We start from the raw sequence: 18,609 nt of genomic DNA on the forward strand, positions 1-18,609 counted from the left end.
GGTCAAATTTCGATAATGTAACTTTTATTGTTTAAAAAAATACAAGACATTTTGTCATTTTACCTCAGTGCCCTGCAGACAGAGTGGACTGCGGCATGAGTAGCAATGATGTGCTTGATTTGTGAAATACACAACAGAAAATACAGCAAAGGAAACACTTGAATCATGATGATGAGTTGTGTCAGACCTAATACCATTGGCGTGTCGATATGTCTGCGCGACAGAAACGTGTGCAAGATATTCAGAACAACACTCGAGGCTCAAATGGGGAAAATGAAGCCTGATACACTTCAGTGCAAAAGAGGTAACAAATTTTAAATATAACCACAAAGCAGCATGAAATAAAAATGAACACTGACATACATGATATGCAAACATTCGCAGTAGTGTGTGCAAGACTGTCTAGACTGTGGTACGTCACAGCTGGCTCAGCATCGGCAAAAAACGTGATTGGGCGCGTCATCTCATGTAGTGTGTAATGGCTCGCAAGGTATAAAGAAGGGCTGCCTGTAGCCGGGCTTCCATCACTATTAGATTTGCATGAACCTGCACAAGAAAAAAAAAGAATCATGTCATTACCTTCAGATAACTAGGTGACACACTTTCAAGTCCTGTCTGTGACGCTTCCCTCTCTGATGACATTTAAAAAGGTAGGAAAAGAAGGACACATCGAAATGCCAAATGATTCGTTCCTTGTTGAGAAGGTACCAAAGAGAGCCGACGTGTTAAAATGTCAAATGATTTGTGACTGAAGAGGCCGGGTCAAGTGCACGTTTTAACTCCTTCGTACCTTTTCCGAGTGTCTGAAGTGTCTCCAGAAGGCGTGGTAAACGCGTGCCGTGGTCTGCTCGGGGTGACAGGTCATGGTTTTGACATACACCTTCAGAGAGCGCTCCAACAACACATTCACGCTGCCGTAGTCATAATCGTCGTAGCTGCATAGGCGGAGCGACAATAAAGGTCATTGACAGAGCTGGGGAAGTGTAAATATAGCCGCACACACGATGAGACGACAAGTGTTATACCGACCGTATCCCATAGAGGCAGTGGATGTAGTTCCACAGAGCTTTTCTCAGCGTGTGAGTATCCACACCTTCATGCATGGCCATCCTGTGGTAGGTCAAGTTGCTCACGACCTGTAAAGTCACATTTTAAATTGCTTGATTCACCCGTTTTGTATTAGCAAATCAATTCAGGCCCTGCAGTTAAACAACAATGCCAAGAAATGATTACAGGACACCTACTTTAACCCTCATGTCGTCCTGTCCTGTGGGTCAGAATTGATGTTTTAAAGTTTGAAAATGTGGGGGAAAAAAAAATATATTTTCACAGTGAAAATGTTCAACATTCTTTTGGAAATTTTTTGAACATTTTCAGTGGAAAAAAAAAGAAATGTTAAAAAAAATGTTTCTCTAAGAATATTCACCAAAAAAAACAAAAAACAAACAAAATCCAGCGAATTTCACTGGATTTTGGTTGATTTTTATGTGAATGTTCTTAAAGAAAATATTTGAAGTTTTACTGATATATGTAGTCACTTTAGACATTTTTAGGATTTTTTGGGGGAAGATTTTTACTCATTTTTTAAAAATATTAAAAAGAATTTTCTTGCCAAATTTGGGGGATTTTTTTTTAAATACAACCTTTAAGGGAAACTTTTAAACGAATTATTGGAATTTTCTTCCTGAAGGTTTTGCAAATTTTCAGAAATTTGGGGATTTTTTTTTTCTGAATTTTGGGATTTTTTTCAGACAAGGAAACAATACTTTTTGGTCCCCGTAAATGAGGACAACAGGAGGGTTAAATCTTTTATCCACCTTACTTGAATCAATTTCATTTCAACTATTCACGTTTATGCTTGGGACTAGAAATCACAGCCCTATATGGGTTCAGATTCTTGTTTTATAAAGGCCATTCAGGTCCAGATCAGGTCCCGTACTAATACCTTTGGTCTGTTTAACATTACATGAAGCACCCAAGACCACTCTGCTTTGATCAAACAGAACTGATGATAATGGACGGGCTGAGTGTGGAGAGAGCAAAGGTCAGACTCTGATCTCTTGTAGAACACAGAAAAGATCTCAAAGAGCGCAAATGATAGAAAAGCAGCAATGCAGTGAACAAGCAATCATTGCTATAGTTCAAAAGGGCAAACCATCAAAGTTATCTTTATTATGCTTGATGAAACGAAACTACAAAGCTGATTTTGAATAAGTTGCGCTCATCATCTGTCACCGTGACAGCAAGTGGACTTTTAAGCTGAAATAACAAGTGGATTAGTCACGCTGGTTCAATCAGCAAGAGAGGAATAACAGAAAAACTGGAAGTGTTTTACCAACTTTCTTGGCAAGGAGGATGGATTATATACGGTTAGGCACAAGGGAGAGGGCTGGAGAAGGTAATGTTTTGTTTTGACAACTTGTAAATTAAAATTCAGTTGTTAATAGCAATCAGTTGTGAAATTGGTTGTCTGTGCCTTTTGGCTCAGTTCAGGTCTGGCATTTTTCAGCTCTGCTTGTGTCTGTATCAAATAATAAACAAATCTGGTTCAGTTCCAGGTAACACATTTACAGGCGTTTTTTTTTTTTTTCAGACCGATGAAGGACCTCTGCTTGTGGACCCTCAGTGCAAATCAATGTTACCTTCATAGCGTTTTTAACAGGAAGAGTGACTTTCCCTTGTGAGATTGTTTCATTCCAAAGATTTATGAAGTCCAGTATTATATACAAAAACAAAGAATAGATCAAAGTATGCAAAGAGAACCACTGCGCTACAAAACCCGCGTAGTCACCACACTTGTTTTCCTGCAAAATAAAAAATTTCATCCACGAGATCTCCATTAAATCTTTGTTTCAGCAAGATTGCATCGTGTTTTACTCACACTGCCTGAAGCAGAAAGACCAGTTGTGCTATTCACATATCAGGTTTGCACAGTTTTAAAGCAGCTCAGTCGTGTTTATTTGGTGAAACATAACAGTACCTGGAATTTCTCATCCAAGAGCTGGCCCATGTCTGGCAGTAGTCTGTTCACGAGAGAGAAGCCGTGATCTTCCCATGAATAATCCTGCACATAAGACATCAACATTCAGACACCAACCAACAGCACTGAACACTATGAAAAGTATGAATAAATAAAGTTTAACATGTTGCACAAAAAAAAAAAAATGCTCCAAACTACCTGCGCTCTCATAGTGGGTGGTGCTTGCTCTCCTCTGGGGGCAAAGTCCTCATATCTGAACTCTGGTTCCTCCACCAGACAGAGCACCAGGTCAGGTGGAGCTCCCCGCACCACCGCTACACAAAACACAACAAACAAAATCATGAGTGAACCAGTGCAGTCCAGCAGAGTGATGAGGGGCAGACAGGCCTATACGTACCGGTTGGTATGCTCTCGCTCCTCTCCCGTTCAAACCGAGTAACCATCTCTTCCTGTGTGCACGCCTCCTCCTGCTGCTGCAGCTCCACCATCCTCTTCATCAACACCTCCACCTCCATCGCTCCGTCCACCAGCTGGATGACATGATCAGAGAGCTTAAAGTACTTGTTGTTTAAATCAACGAGGTGAAGTGAGCCGCCTCATATTTCGTTATGAAACCAGTTCATCCGGTGAAACAATGCTTCACACTCCTGTCTTGTTGACACTGCAGACCTGTCAGACTTGTGATCGAAATGAAAGCTTGGCTCACCTCTTGCCTGCCGTCCTCATGAGCGGGACTGTGAGGGCTACGAGGAAGGTGACTGGGTGATGGTGGCTGGAAGGTGTAACCGCCGATGTGGTCGGGTTCGGGGTTTAAACCGCAGCCCCATACGAAGGAGGAGAGCGAGTGAGCGTGGGCCATCAGGACGACAGCATGAATGAGTTCAGCCAGCGACCAGCGAGGGTCTGCTCCGGGACACACCAGCTCCTGTAGGGCAGAGAGGCCGATGCTGGGTAAGAATAGCTTCAGAAAAGGTTTGCTGGATGGAAACACTGGTCATCTGGTTGGATTTGGACCAGGATGAGATGTTACAACACTTTTCAGAGGGACTGTTGTTTTTCTCCCTCAGGATGACCTGTAATGATTTTGGTGCCCCTCTGACTTTGTACCTAAAGCTGTCAAAATGTGTCCAATACTTTGTTTTCCTGACAAATACAAACAAGAAAGCAGTGAACCGCTACTCCTGTCAGCTAACCTGTCCTGCTGCTCTTTTGCAGTCATACAGGGGTTTTCGCTTTGCTTGTCTGATCAGCAGACGTGCTGTTTTACCTGAACGTTCTCCTTGTCTTCCAGAATTCGTTTTGACTTTCCCCACTTCTCCTTAACTGCCAGCTCTTAAGGGCATTTCAGACAGTGGAAATTGCAATCTGCAAGCACTTTGATACCTTGTTATGGCAACCTCCTGGCTAATAAGCATCAATTAGCTTCATTTTAGATACTCAGATACTTGGAGGAGCTCACGGTTGTTGAGTGTTAGCACAAGAGTTGTCCTCAGCTGACAGTTCCTAATGACTATTCCTGCCCTGCATTACAAATCTAAGGAGTTAATTAAAGCCTAATGAGTTAATGACTTCACAAGTAGATGGGCTCTTGCCACAATCACTGTTATCTGTTTTCAAAGTTCAAGAAAAAAAGCTTACCATTTGTTTTCACTTCTTTTCATTTGAAAAGAGTGTCCACACTCTTGCAAGCACCTCTGTCTACCTGTACTGTGGGAGTAAACAATCACCTTGCTACACAGCTACCAATTTATTTTGTTAAATTTGCTTCCAAGTGAAATTATAGGAGTGCTAAATGTTTATTTACATAGCAACAATCAGCATCTGAAATCACTTCCTTTGCATTATATTTACTGTTTGCCATTTTATCTAAATGCTGGTACTGTGAGTGACATGTATGTAATATGTAGTCTCCTGAAAATGCCCCAAAATGGCACAAAAAAAGCAAATGTCCACAGAATGCACTCTACTTCCCACCCACAGTCCTTTGAATCACACTTAACAGGGCAAAACTGCACTTGTGAGTGATGTTAAGTGTCTGGAATACTAATTTACTGCTCATTACAGGCAAAATTACTAATTGTCTACCACACAGGGAATAGTGAATGAGTCAGTGAGGGAGTGATGTTGGACGCAAGTCAGAAATGTAATGTATTAAATTATATTACGCTTATATGACAGAGTGTGAGCAAAACAGAGGAGCTGGAGTGAGACACAGGGGAGTGAGTAGGCGAGTGGGCGATGCGTCTGACCTGGATGTGCTGCTGGGTAATGAGCCAGGGTCTGTGTGCCAGCAGCTTGTTGAGTGTTTGCAGGCTGCGCAGTTTGGTGGGAGCGTGCTCGAGGCCACTGAGCCAGCCCTCCTCCCCTCCGGCCTCCAGGAAGCCCGTGCTGTGCTGCTGCACCAGGTACGAACAATGGTGTCGAGCTGCAGCCTGTCAGATTCCAGGAAAAGCCCCGGTTAGGACAAGGAAACAAACCCGATACCCCTTCCATTAAAAACAAAGCTTGATGAATGGTCAGTCAGAACTGAGTAATGCATAAGAGCTGTCCAGTTATGTAAATACCCAGCCCTCAGAGGTTAAAGCACTTGTACACTTGGATCAGAAAGAGTCCAAAACACAGCATTTCTGAAGTGACAGGGGAGCTAATGTGATGCATATATGAGTGATGAGTCATTAAATGTTTATGTAGAAAGCTACTAACAGCCTTTGGCAGACCTGATAGTGACTTGCTATGATACAGTAGTTGGATGTCCCTCAGGGAGAAAATGACACATTAGATTTCCTGACTTCCCTACAACTGTCATCTGTCAGTGTCCTTTTTTTAAATCTGTACTTTCGCTCTTAGATTTACTTACAGTCACCGACTGGGATGTCTGCCGATTTTTTTTCAACAGTAGTAGTCTCTCAAATTCTTTTCAGAAAGTCATTACATCTAGCAGCAGTTAAACCTGACAAAAATATCATTTAGGAATATTTTTAACACCTGGACAATTATATATATATATTTTTTTTTTTTTTTTTTTAAGGCATTTGGAGAACTGATAATACAGTACATACCCAGACATCAAATCTGCAATAGGTCAGTATTCATTGAACTTTATTTAGTGGATGCTGACACACTGACAATCATCATAATTATACAAATAAAGTAACGTAGCTTTAACAAGACTTTTCACCTTTGTACAGCTGTAGGAAATTAATGGTAAAGCCAGTAAAACTAATCCAAAGCAGTTTTTATCTAATTCAGTAAGTATCCCATCATAGTCCACTCGCAGTCTATACTGTGTGGACTGAAAAAAGAAAACACATCCTAACTCTGTGAATGGAAAAACAGCAGCTTGGACCAATCTGCATTAATCTATTCCAACATATCCTCTGTACTTGAAATATCAACAATCTCTTTCCAGACTTCACTGTAAAGATAAGAAGTTTTATTACGGGTATTGATGACTGATGATAGCTTCTGCGGTCAGTGCTTGTTTATAAAAACAACACACCTAAATCAGATTTAACTCCATTCATATTACTACCTGGAGCTGTGTTCAAGCGGATAGCGTACAATGAAAGGCTGCGTTAGAAAAAAAATAAATAAACAAAACACAAGACGGCCACTTCAGCCACATGCGACACTATGATACTGTTGGTGTGTCTTAATACCAATAAAAACAGGAAACACACCCATAAAGAAAGTATTATTAAATACAGTACATGTACAAAAAACGGAACAAAACCTAAAGACACTCAAACACAAAAAGAAAACACAACAGCTGCAGAGTTATTCTGAACATTTAGGCTGTTAGTTATGCAATATCAAGTCCAAGCGAGACAATAATAGAGTCAACGTACCTGCAGCCCTTTACAACCAGATGTAAGCTTTAGAGCATTTACAGCTGCTGTTAATGCTGCCTCATTTAATCCAGAAAACACAACACACCACAAATGGTCACTACCTGTTAAGCGTCCTTACATACAGTTATGAATTCAGAAAGAAAGTCAGAAGTTTTCAAGACATTATAATTTAATCTGACGCATCACAGCTTGCAGCAGCACACTCTGCAAGCCGCAATGGAAAAACAAATGTAAAGAACCACCACCTGATCTGTTTACAGTGTTCGATTTTGCACAAATATTACTTTAATTAGTTTCTATACATCTGCTCCATTAATGGTTAATAACTCCCATGACTTCATGAGCAGATTAAAAAAAAACAAATAAAGAGACATATAATTACTTTCCAGTGCAAAACACTAATCGCTATCTGTCTTACATGAGGTACTGCATATTGTGTTGTTTATTAACACAGCTTGGTCAATCAATAAAAAAATAAGAGACGGCTTATCTTGCTGTAGTTAGTGATTAAATGGCTACAATCAGCTTCATGTGTTTAATAAAAGTTCTACAATTTTTTTTATGTTGTTTTATAATTGTGTATTGCACTGTGCTACAGTTCAGTTTTGTTGTTTAAGTCAAAATTACACTGACAATAAAGAAATCCAAGTAAGTCGTTACGCAATGGAAAGAACTCAGGCTGATTTTAGCCACAACGGACACCAGGTTTAATCATTTGGAAACTGCTGGCTCCATTTTACATTCAGCTGATTGCAAAAAAACAGCATTTAAAGCGTCTGCATGTGAAGCATGATACATCGTCTGATTAAAATGTAGATAAAGCTGTACATTTAGGAGTGTACAGAAGGCTCATAGTGCACTTTGTGGGGTGGATCTGATGGCTGGGACTGTTTGACAATCAGTTATTTAGATTTTATTCTTACCATGAGGGCGATATAGTGTCTCCAGTGACGTGGCAAGGGGCCGTCCAGCTCCAACAAAGCATGCTGGGTCCTCAGGAAGCAGCTGAGATAGGCTGGGTGCAGCGCCATCACCATGGTGACGTGGTCCACACGACCCAGCGAAAGAAAAGACTCAATGAGCACGTCCTGGTTCGGCCCTTCTTTCAGCATCTAAACAAGGAGAGCAGGACAGAAACATGTTCAAAACTGACCACCAATTTAATGTTTCTTATTTTCTTATAGACTCTTGTGGGAATGAATTCATGTCAAATCTTTTTCTAAAGTTGTAAAAGCGCAGCCGCAAAATTCAGAATATGTCCACAGCTGATATAACACTTTCTCCAATGGAAAACTTGGAATGAGTCACATATGATATGAGCATCAGTCATCAACTCTGGCAACCCAGCGCTGGTGTTGCATGTCTTGCAAGCTGAAGCAACCAGCGCTGTGGTATTGCAGCAGAATAGTTAGCCGCACTACTTCTACTTCAGCTCCGTAGATCTTAGATATGTTTGTTTATGAGATTTAATTTTTTTTAAAAAACTACAAGAGGATAAATGGGATGATGCCAAAGTATCAGCAAAGACACAGGACTGAGCTACTGTGTAATAAAAGGAAACATTTAGATTATGCGTATTTTTACTGTAACAGGCAAATATGAACATCTCTCACAAGTGCATTTAATTATATTTCTAAGAAAGAACATTAAAAAGCTAACAGCTGGCACAAATACGTAATCAGCGATTTGTCGGTTTATGGTGACGGCAGTCTGCAACTATCCATGTAAAATCTTAGGATTAGGCATGGAAGCCAGCTGTGAACCACCCCGATAGCAACTTGTGAGACAGCATTTTGAATGTGCGGAGACTTTGTCTAAACATTAATTGGCAAAAGGGAGGCTGATGATCAACATGCCTCAGCTTGACAACAAAAAATAAAATGAAATAATCAATTTCATTTGAAACCATCACAACATTTCACTAACGTGTGAAGACACGCATTATTTAGGAGACAGTTTGAATTTGTCTTTTTCATTGGGAGATCACTTATGCTAACGAATCACTTCCATAATGCAATATGCACAAAATCAGTAAAACAATGTATTTTTAATGTGCCACATACACACCTCTTTTGCAGGGATAAAGGCACTTGGACCAGAGGCCAGGGCCCTAGGTACTTCAACTCCTTGTTCCTATAGATAGATAGATAGATAGATAGATAGATAGATACTTTATAAATCCTGAGGGAAATTCACATATATTTCTTAATAAATCTATGCCTATATGCTTAATTTATTGTTAGACATTGTTGTCACAATTTTGCCCAGTCGGAAAGCTCTGGATAACGTCATCAGATTGCTTTATCTATCTGACCAACAGCCCAAAACCAAAACATGCAGCATTCATTGTTACGCAAGACAAATAAACTCAGACAACTTCCATTACTGTGAAGCAGGAACGAGGATGTTTGGCATTTTACCCTGAAACATGACAAGCAAATCCTTTGATTATTTTCCAGTCTGTCAACTGACTCTTGTAGCTTCCCACTAAAATTAAGAGAATCTGGATTAATAAACTACTTTACAAATGTTTTCAGCAAACAATCTCAACAAACAGGCCACTAATAAACTCACAAACCTCATCGACCATAGGTGGCACTTACGTAATATCTGCTAGGGAATATTTTAAGATAAATGGAAAGCGTGCAGACAGCTGAAAGACTCTTGAACCCGAATGAACCGACTTTGGCTGTAGCAGCTGTGCTGTAATTGGAGAGACCCGTTTCATAATTTGCAGCCGATAAAACACCGAACAGCTTCAGCCAAACCGTGCGTTAAACTCACCGACATCACCGGAAGAAGGCAGCTGAACGGTACAGGTAGCCGCTTGTTATGTCTGATAAAAGGTAAATAACGCGAAAGTGCGTCAAACCCGTGTGACTTTCGTGTTTGTGGGCGCTGCAGTCAGTGGGCTGACAGAGGACTCGGGGGTGTGTCCTGTGTTTTTCAGAGCACCGGGAGGGGGCGTGTCCGGCCTGTGTGTTTGTGCACACCAAGGCAGAGTCTTGCATCACCTTCAGTTCAACGTCTGATGAAATATCCAGGAAGGTGGAGGCAACGAAAACAATCACCGACTGATAACTGGGCAAGATCAGCTGAGACCTGATCATGACTACTAATCAATATATCAAATATTTTTTTGTATTTCAATATGAAAAGTGAAAGTAATTACAGTGAAAATAAGGGAAACTTCGTACTATGCACAGAGTTCTTGTAGGAAAACGTGCCCCACTGCTGTTATATTAGGTTTTTCAGCTCAGAGTCTGCAAACAACATGGATCAGCGACTGTAACATCCCAACATTACCTGTGCGGTCTGCAGCAGCTCGGTCGCTCTCTCCCGGACCTCTTGCAGAGGACAGGACGTGGACAGCCTAAGCAGATGCAGGAGAGTCTGTTTACTCAGCCGAGCCGAGTGGCGCCGATCCAAACCCAAACACACCAGAACCTCCTGGCTGAGCTCCTCCAGAGCCGCCGTCCGCTCCTCCTCGTCCCTGCTGCACAGCCGCGCTAAGCTCTTCGCCGTCGGGCCACCGTCGGACTCCGACTCGGACTGGTAGTGACCTGACCGACCAGAACCGGACCCTCCTCCTGGTGCGTTTTCTCCGTTAGCCTGGCATTTAAAGTCCGGCACGGGTTTACTGGCCATGTCTCGATGTCGGAGCACTCCGGTTGAGTTACCTGTCGCTAATGAGCTACTGTTAGCTGAAGTATGAACTGAAGGCTAACCGCTAGCTTGATGCAAACATTGACTTTCTTCAAACACTTGAGGTGTCCGTCGCCTCAGTCTTAGTGCACTGCGCAATCATCCGCTTCACAAATCATTAACACCGACGGACCTCCTTCAAAGTAACTTCTCTTTCTCATAGCCGACTCCCGGAGCTGAAGGAAGCCTGAAAGCCGGTTAGTTCGCCAAGCTAGCCTAGCCGCTGTTAGCAGATGCTGCAAACTCTTTGAAAGGCGTATTTACCGACAGCTCGCCGGTACAAACACCCTGAGCAGGCGGGTTGTGTTCACAGTGGACTCCCTGAACATAGCAAAGTTTAAAGTCAGAATGAATGAGACACCAAGAGGAATTTAGAGGATTGAGTAACACCTTCGCTCAGCTCTGGTTCAGATGTTGAATCCTCCTCTGCAGCGTCATCGTGACGTGTCCAAACTTTCCACTAATAAGCTCTGCAGCAGGCCGCAGCATGTTTGTTTGTAAACACTTCAGCTGTAAATAACTAAAGCTAAAACCCAGATAGTCCATTTTCCGCAAATTCAATGGCTGCAGATTTCTGGCTTGAGCTTGTTGTTTTAGTAATCTGATAAGGGCCTTTGCTTCTAAATGCTTAATTCTACTCTACCAGAAATTGTTCTAAAATAGTACTACGTAAAATATAACTATTAAAACAAGATTTGAAACTGTATACCTTATATTTTTATATACTTTTCCAAAAAAAAAACTATATATACTTCCAATTTTTAAAATATTTTTTCATTAAACCGGTATATAACCATTGCATAATCTATCAACTTGCAAACCGGAGCGCAAACTAATATCTTGAATGTCATTTAAAAATCCTTGAACCAGAGAGCAAATTTCAGCATGCATGATAATGTAATGTAGTGCAATTACTTTTTAATTGAAAAATTACATATAGCAAATCATCAAAATGATAAATTATTTTCTGTCAAATGATTTGTCTATTTCAGCACTACACTGCCTTCACAATTGCACTCCAGTACCATTTTTATTTTTGATTTGAGGGAAACCCAGCACTAGATTATAAATCGTTTGATTTTTATTGACGAATTATTTCCACCTGTAAAGATCTTTAGCACTTTAACATCTTCATCACAAACCCATTTCACTAATCTGAGGCAGCCATATAAACCCATGGAGGCCTTTTGCCCCTCATAGCCCATGTTTAAGCATGTTAAGCTTTTCTTTGTTTAATGATCCTTTAAATGAAATTAATTCATCTTCTTCTTTGTGTCCATGTGTCTATAATCTTAATCTGGTATACAGTAGTTTCACAATTGTAAGTTTACTTCCTGAATCACCTTTATTTATCAAAATAAAAAACATCAATGGTGTATCCTCATTATAAGACATTTATCTTATATTAATTTACCTGTGTGTATATATATATATATATATATATATATATAATCATATATAATATTAGATATGTTTTTGTAGGGTTAAGAGGAAAAAGTTGAAGAATATAAGAGAAAAAAGAGAGAAAGATAACAGTGACATATAAACAGACAAACAGGTGATGTGCTGCTCCGTTTGACATGACAAAACACAGACCATCTGGAGTAACTTAAACATTGTGGCAGCAACAAAGCATAACCCTTCAGTGTACCGTCACCGTTTCCCTATGAGGGAAGACCTTTATTAACAAACACACAGGCTGGATTTGGAGGATGACCTTCGGAGCGCACACACAAACAAAGGCATGGTCCCCATGGCAACTGGCGCTTCGTTTTCCAGGAGACCCAGGGTTAGAAGTGGTGAGACCAAGAGAAAAGGAGACAAGAGGTGAGGTGGAGGTTTGGGAGAGCTCAGGATACAAGCAGAGGTCCGGCTTCACACACACATGGGTCCCTCTTCAGTATTTTACAGGAAGTAAAACATTTTTTTTGTGTGTGTTTGTGTGTGTAGGTGGGTGGGTGTGCAGATGTAGAGGAGAGTGTGATGCGAGTCCTCAGACGATTTTGTTCTCCAGCAAGGCGATCCTCTTCGACATACTCTCTAGTAAGCTTTTGTCAAGGACGAAAACATTGAAAACAGATAATAAGATGACAACAACATTAAAACCTTCTCTCTTAATATTCTCAGACTGTTTTACCCGTCATGAAGGATATATTTTTTTGTTAGCGCCTGTAGGGCATCTTCTACTTTCTTTTGGAACTTTACAAGGGAGTCGCACTCACAAGGGTCCTCCTCTGTGGGGCCAGAAAGCACAAGTTCAAGTTTTATATCAACGTGTACAGTGACAGAAGTACCTGTAAAGCAAGGAATTCTTATGTTTGTCTTTAATGTGAAACTTTTGACCTTGACAGATGTTAATCTGAAGCTTCTTGGCAATCTGGCTCATAGTCTTGAAGTCGGCGGTGTAAAAGTAGTGCTCTCCAGTCGGCTCAGAGGCGATCTCTTTCAGCTCATCCTCAACTGCATTGCCCACTCCAACAGCATACATCTTAAAGCCTGCAATTAACACAAGTATTTCCTCATCTGACCAGCATAAATACATATTTTGTACATATCTATTTTTACAACACTTTTGGATTAAGAGTGTTCCCTCTTACCGTTTTCTTTGACCCTCTTGGCAGCGTCTCCGATGTAATCCTGGCTGCGTCCATCAGTGAAGACGATGCCAACCTTTGTGACTCCGGGCCGGGCACCCAGACTGTTCTCTGTCATAAAATTAAGAGCCTGGCCTGTCATGGTTCCTCTCTCCATGTAGGCCATCTTCTTCACAGCATCTTTCAGGTCTTTCTTGTTTTTGTAGCGGTCCAGGGGAAACTCCTGTGGGGAGATAAAATCAGGATATTGAAAAAACAAGGGAAGGTAGTGGCTTATTGGGGCATTACTGTAGGTGATAAACCTGATGCATACCAGTTTGACTGAGCTGGAGTACTGCACTAGTCCAACATGAGCCTTGCTGTCAGAGACGTCCAGTTTGTCGACGATCTGGTTGATCCACTTCTTGACCAACTCAAAGTTCTCAGGGCGAACGCTCTTAGAGCCATCGATCAGGAACACCACATCTGTTGCGGAGTTGCTGCAAGCTAACAATGTCAAACACACAGACGCACGCACACACACACCAGACCATGTCAATGTGGTGGCACAATGACTACGCTTGGACAAATACCTTCAGACACACACTCACCACTGCAGCTGCGACCATCGTCCATGAGGGTAAAGCCGTCTTTGCAGGCACATTTGTATGATCCTGGACTGCTGATGCATACCTGCTCGCAGTCATGATCCCCAGTGGCACACAGGTCCGACACTGTGTGTGTTGCGTGCATGCAGAACACACACCAACACACAGTGGCAAAGGTATACACACACACACACACATAAAAAGAGAGGGTGGGTGGTGGGGTTAGGAGGAGAAATAAAAACTATGTCAGTTTGAAAATGGGAAAACCTAGTACTGACTTTTAATGATCCACTGTGACCTGCAGGTAACCTCAGCATTTTAGAATACGTGTGGATGATGCATGAATCCAGTGGATCCTTAAAACAAACAGGTGGAAAAGACTGGAGTAGCCTTAAATAAACAAAATCTGATTTGTTTTCTGATCGGTGTCTAAATGTGCTACACACAGGCTCATCCAATAACAATCCAACACTGCGATCATGCAGCTCTGCCCTTGGATGAGGCATTTGCAGCGAGACTGGCTGCTGAAAAGCGAGCAGCAGACAGCAGTCAAAACTGCCGCAGACTGGGAGCGCCGAAGGGCATCACTAATTAGAGGTTTAATGATTGTCACTAATGGATCGGTAATTACAGAAAGATCAGTCTCGCCTCTCGGTTATGTGAGAGTTGACTGAAGAACAGGAGCAAATCTCATTCCAAAAGGTTGTTTCTGCCCTGATGCCCTCATGCACTGGGGATTTTAAATGAATTGGAATGACTGAATGAATACAGTAGGAGAAGAAGAGGACAAAAGGGAAGGAACAATAAATTGGAATGAAAAGGATGACAGTCGTGACACCTTACCCTCAGTATAGGGGGGCCAGCAGACAGCTCTCTCCGCAGGGATGAAGGCGTGAATAGCAATTGTCCCACCCTGACTTTTTCATTTTCAACTAGCCTTGACTAATCCCTCGTCCCCCCTGCTGCCTCTGTCCCTCTCACTGTAAACAGAAATAGCTCAATAGCACTAATCTTTCCCTCCCTTTCTTCTCCCGCCCCTCTTACCACAGAAGGCCTCCTGGAACTTCTTGGTGAGCTTTTCAATGACGCTGTAGCTCTCCACGTAGTCCACATGGTCATCCAGAGGATCGCTGGCCATCTGCTTCAGAGTGCTCATGTCCACGCGGCCCACACCGATGGCAAAGATCTCAATGCCGGCATCTCGTGCACGCTGAGCCACTTCCTTCACGTTGTCCTGGGGACGCCCGTCTGTCACAATAATGGCAACCTGTGACAGCAGAGGTTGAGAAAATCATACACAGGGACTATCAGGTTGATGGAATGAGGTAAACGGTGTGTGTGAGAGCATCTAGAAGAGTGTCAGACCTTGCTGATATCACGGGACTTGACACGAGCACCCTCGCCGTCACTGAAAGCCACATTCAAGGCAAACTGGATGGCCAGACCAGTCATTGTTCCAGTGGACAGGGGCTCGATTTTGGTCACAGCCTTCACCAGCCCGGCTTTGGTGCGATGAGTCTTCAGAGACACCTACAATTTCATAATAGCACAGCCAGTCCAAGATCAGGATATAAAATGGCTGGAAAGCATATCTGGAAACTTTACAAGTTATAAAATCACATCCATACCTCGTTCTTGACTCGGCTGGCATAGTTAACGACTCCCACACGGGTGGCGTTGGGTCCAACATCCAGCCCCTCGATGACCTTTGCCAGGAAGACTTTAACTTGCTCAAACTCGGAAGGGCGAACACTCCGACTGCTATCGATAATGAAGACGAGGTCTGTGGGTCGGGTTTTGCACAAACCAGCCGCTACACATGGAGAAAAATGTGTTTATTATGTAATCACATCTTAATCTCTCATAAACATTTGCGTAGATTAATAAAATATTTATTAGATTCCTCTAAAAAGTTAGATGGAGGTAAGAAAAAACTGACAAGGTGGGAAAAGTGGGAGGAGCGTGGGGAGAAAGAGGGTAGTGAGAGAGAGAGGAGGGGTGGAGGTGATGGAGGTTGGTGAGAGATATATGTGAGGAAGTGGGTGGAAACAGAAAAACAGGATGCAAGGAGGCAACAAGAGTGGAGAGCAGGAAAGGTGGTTGCAGAGATGGAGAGAGGCTTAACCTGAAAAATAAGGGTAGAGGACAAAAAAGATCCAATGACCTGCTTTAAGTATATTGAAATAACCTCTTCCATAAATATTGTGGTAATGTGTTTGCAAATTCAACCAGCTGAGAGAACCCATGAGATGTGATTAAAATATTGCAAAAAAACTCAGAAAAATGCTACCTTGAGATAAGCTTAATTTGTATAAATTACTCTATTCACGTGGGCATTCCTGATGATCAAGTTTTGTGCTGAAAAGTTTCAATGGAGTTTGCTTATATGTTTGAAAGAAGCATAATTTTGTGATAATAATGCAGCACTGGATGGATTGTGACAGTGCAAGATGAGGTATATATGAGCTCGTTACAGTAATTGCCAGCTCAGTAAAACTTTCAGTCTCTGTTTAAGATCACTGATCTCCCTTCTCACCCTTCACCTCTCTCCCTCCCTCCAAATTTCCCTCCTCTGGACTTCACAGTCTCAGAAACACTCGTACACAAACGTACACCAGCAGCAACACTCACACAAACTGTGCACATACATTACCCACAGTTAGCCATTCATAACCACTAGGAATAACACAAAAAACATAATTAACTGTAACACTGAATGACTTGTCTCTCCTAATTGGTTACTTACAATTCTGCCCATGGAAATATGGAAAAACTATACAACTGTGAAGTTACATTCTCTTGCAATAACAGAATCATCACGGTGCTCTCAACATTTATTCAAACCAATTTCATGGTTGTCCACAACAACAGTATGTCCTTTTCTCTGTGGTTTTGTTAATTCTCTGAGTTTTTCCTACTTCATGGTGCAAAACCACACCACCATGGATACAAGAAAAAGTGTGGACTCATAGTAAAGAGGATTTTAAGAATTAAAACTTGGGTGATTCACTATTTAGACAAATTGACTTTTAGAGGAATATTGCTCACCTGTTCATCATTGTGAAAACTGGCGAATTTAAGTTTCATCGGTCAGTTTTGTGTCGATTAAGAGTGAAAAACCACACAATCAACAGCCTCACCTGGAGTTGGGCTCAGGCTTTAGGGGTTAAAGGTCATCTTTCTTACCCATGGCAGCGGCCATGCGAAGATCAACGGCAGCATGAGCTCCTACGAGGCCCAGTAGCAGCAGGAAAAACGGCGGGGCAGGCATCATGGCGACAGCAACAAGGGGGCGACGACTAAACGCGGAGGTCCGAGCGCGGCCACAGACGGTCCTAGAGTGGGAAGCAGAAAGGAGACAGAGCGAGGCGAAGGGAGTTCCAGGCGATGGGGACGGCCACAAAGTGAGACCGAGTGACTCTGAGCTGCAGGTTATCAATGCATGAGCTTCACACACTCAGCCCACAGACGCCCCCCTCCACCGCTGTAGTGTGTGTGTGCATGGATGTGTGTGCGTCTGTGGGAAAGAAAGGGAAATACCGGCTCTGGGAGGACCTGAAACGGTGGGCAGGGAAAGACAAACACACCTTGATATGGCTGGGACGTGCAGGTAAGTGTGTATGTGGGAGTAGTAAATTTGTGTCCTGTGTGTGTGCTCCAGGCCCCAGAGTGTGTACAGTAAGTGTGCGTCTGGCTGGGGGTACAGGGGCGGCTGGGGTTTGGTGCAGAGCGCGTGCCAACGCAGCCGCCCCAGGTTGGATTTGGCCAAAGCTCAAATAAACACCAACATGAATTCCTCTTTTCTCCCCGTGTTCCCTCGTATAGCAAACACACATTTATGGTGCGGAAGTGAAGGTAGAGCCACCGTACACAGCCGACAGTGTTCCCACCGCTCTGCACTGCACATTCGGGATGTGTGTATGCGTTTTTGTATAAATTCAAGTATACAAGCCATTTCCTGGCTTCCCGGGTTCACTTTAGTGCGACTAAATTATTTGTAACATTTTTTTATTTTTCTTTCACCTGTTTGGTCGTTTTCTCTCATTTTACCTCCTTTTAAAACATAATTTTTTAATCATAGTCAGAGCAGATCACACAAATTAACATAAGAGCTTAAAATTCAAGACTAAAACAATCGTGTTGCCTCTTTTCACCTTTCTGTCCTCTTCTCCATTACTCTCCTCTCTGCTGTCAGGTAGGCAGTGAGCCCCAGCGGAGTAAACACAGTAGGAAAACACTTTCATCAATATGCTCGCATACACATCTTTAATCTCTCTATAGAGTCTGCGTACACACTAAACAGAGACCCCTCTTTTCCCTCCAACATCCAGCTCCACCCAACCTGCTCAACCCTGCATTCCTTTGCAACCCCCCCCCCTCCTCCTCCTCCACACACACCTCCATCCACACACACAACCCGAACAAGCTGCGATTGAGGGGGTAGAGTCTGCGAAGGAAACAGGAGCTGAGGATTGGGCTGTACAGTAACCAGCAAGACAGATTTCCAACTGAACGGGGCGTGTGTGTTATGGTGGTGGTGATGGGTTGGGGATGAAAGAGACGAAATGTTATTCCTGGACAGCGTGTCATCTCTGGGAATGGTCTGTTTGGCTCATAAGAGAAGCGACACACACGTGTGTGTGTCTTGCTATCATTGTGGGGACATACCATTGACTCCCATTCATATCTAACCCCTAACCCTTACCCTAACCTTAACCAAACCCTAACCAAAACAATGGCTAACCCTAAAGAAACATTTTTGTACTTTTTTCAGTAACAACAACATGGCCAAGAAAACACTGTTTAAACTTGTGGGGACTGAAATGAGGTCCCCACAAGTGACATAGTTTTCGGTTTTCCTACAGTTGTGGGGACATTTGGTCCCCACAATA

At 42.5% G+C, this 18,609-nt stretch overlaps 2 protein-coding genes and 1 long non-coding RNA gene across 5 annotated transcripts; 1 reads left to right on the forward strand and 2 right to left on the reverse strand.

The window, feature by feature from the left end:
- Positions 1-2: 2 nt before the first annotated feature.
- On the reverse strand, positions 3-11,258 carry sesn2 (sestrin 2). Of its 3 annotated transcripts, none has more exons than XM_022198682.2 (11): positions 10,138-11,258; positions 8,899-8,964; positions 7,755-7,943; positions 5,230-5,412; positions 3,687-3,905; positions 3,378-3,510; positions 3,179-3,294; positions 2,981-3,064; positions 1,030-1,136; positions 791-935; positions 3-546 (listed from the first exon to the last, which is right to left on the reverse strand). In XM_022198682.2, the coding sequence occupies exons 1-11, from the start codon at positions 10,477-10,479 to the stop codon at positions 460-462; spliced, it is 1,671 nt and encodes a 556-aa protein (XP_022054374.2). In that variant the 5' UTR covers positions 10,480-11,258; the 3' UTR covers positions 3-459. The 3 variants fall into 3 exon arrangements, with proteins under 3 accessions (XP_022054374.2, XP_022054376.2, XP_022054375.2); XM_022198684.2 differs by lacking the exon at positions 10,138-11,258 and adding an exon at positions 9,616-9,771; XM_022198683.2 differs by lacking the exon at positions 8,899-8,964.
- Positions 2,272-2,831, forward strand: LOC110954238 (uncharacterized). The gene is made up of 2 exons (XR_002595912.2): positions 2,272-2,398; positions 2,594-2,831. It is a non-coding gene; the product is annotated as an uncharacterized LOC110954238 (long non-coding RNA).
- A 597-nt stretch (positions 11,259-11,855) lies between the features above and the next one.
- Positions 11,856-18,248, reverse strand: matn1 (matrilin 1). The gene is made up of 10 exons (XM_051955878.1): positions 16,904-18,248; positions 15,346-15,530; positions 15,083-15,247; positions 14,762-14,984; positions 13,721-13,843; positions 13,444-13,616; positions 13,134-13,353; positions 12,880-13,032; positions 12,690-12,770; positions 11,856-12,579 (listed from the first exon to the last, which is right to left on the reverse strand). The coding sequence occupies exons 1-10, from the start codon at positions 16,989-16,991 to the stop codon at positions 12,530-12,532; spliced, it is 1,461 nt and encodes a 486-aa protein (XP_051811838.1). The 5' UTR covers positions 16,992-18,248; the 3' UTR covers positions 11,856-12,529.
- Between the last annotated feature and the right edge of the window lie 361 nt (positions 18,249-18,609).

Source organism: Acanthochromis polyacanthus, chromosome 11, assembly GCF_021347895.1.
Source record: "Acanthochromis polyacanthus isolate Apoly-LR-REF ecotype Palm Island chromosome 11, KAUST_Apoly_ChrSc, whole genome shotgun sequence".
NCBI classification, from domain to species: Eukaryota; Metazoa; Chordata; class Actinopteri; family Pomacentridae; genus Acanthochromis; species Acanthochromis polyacanthus.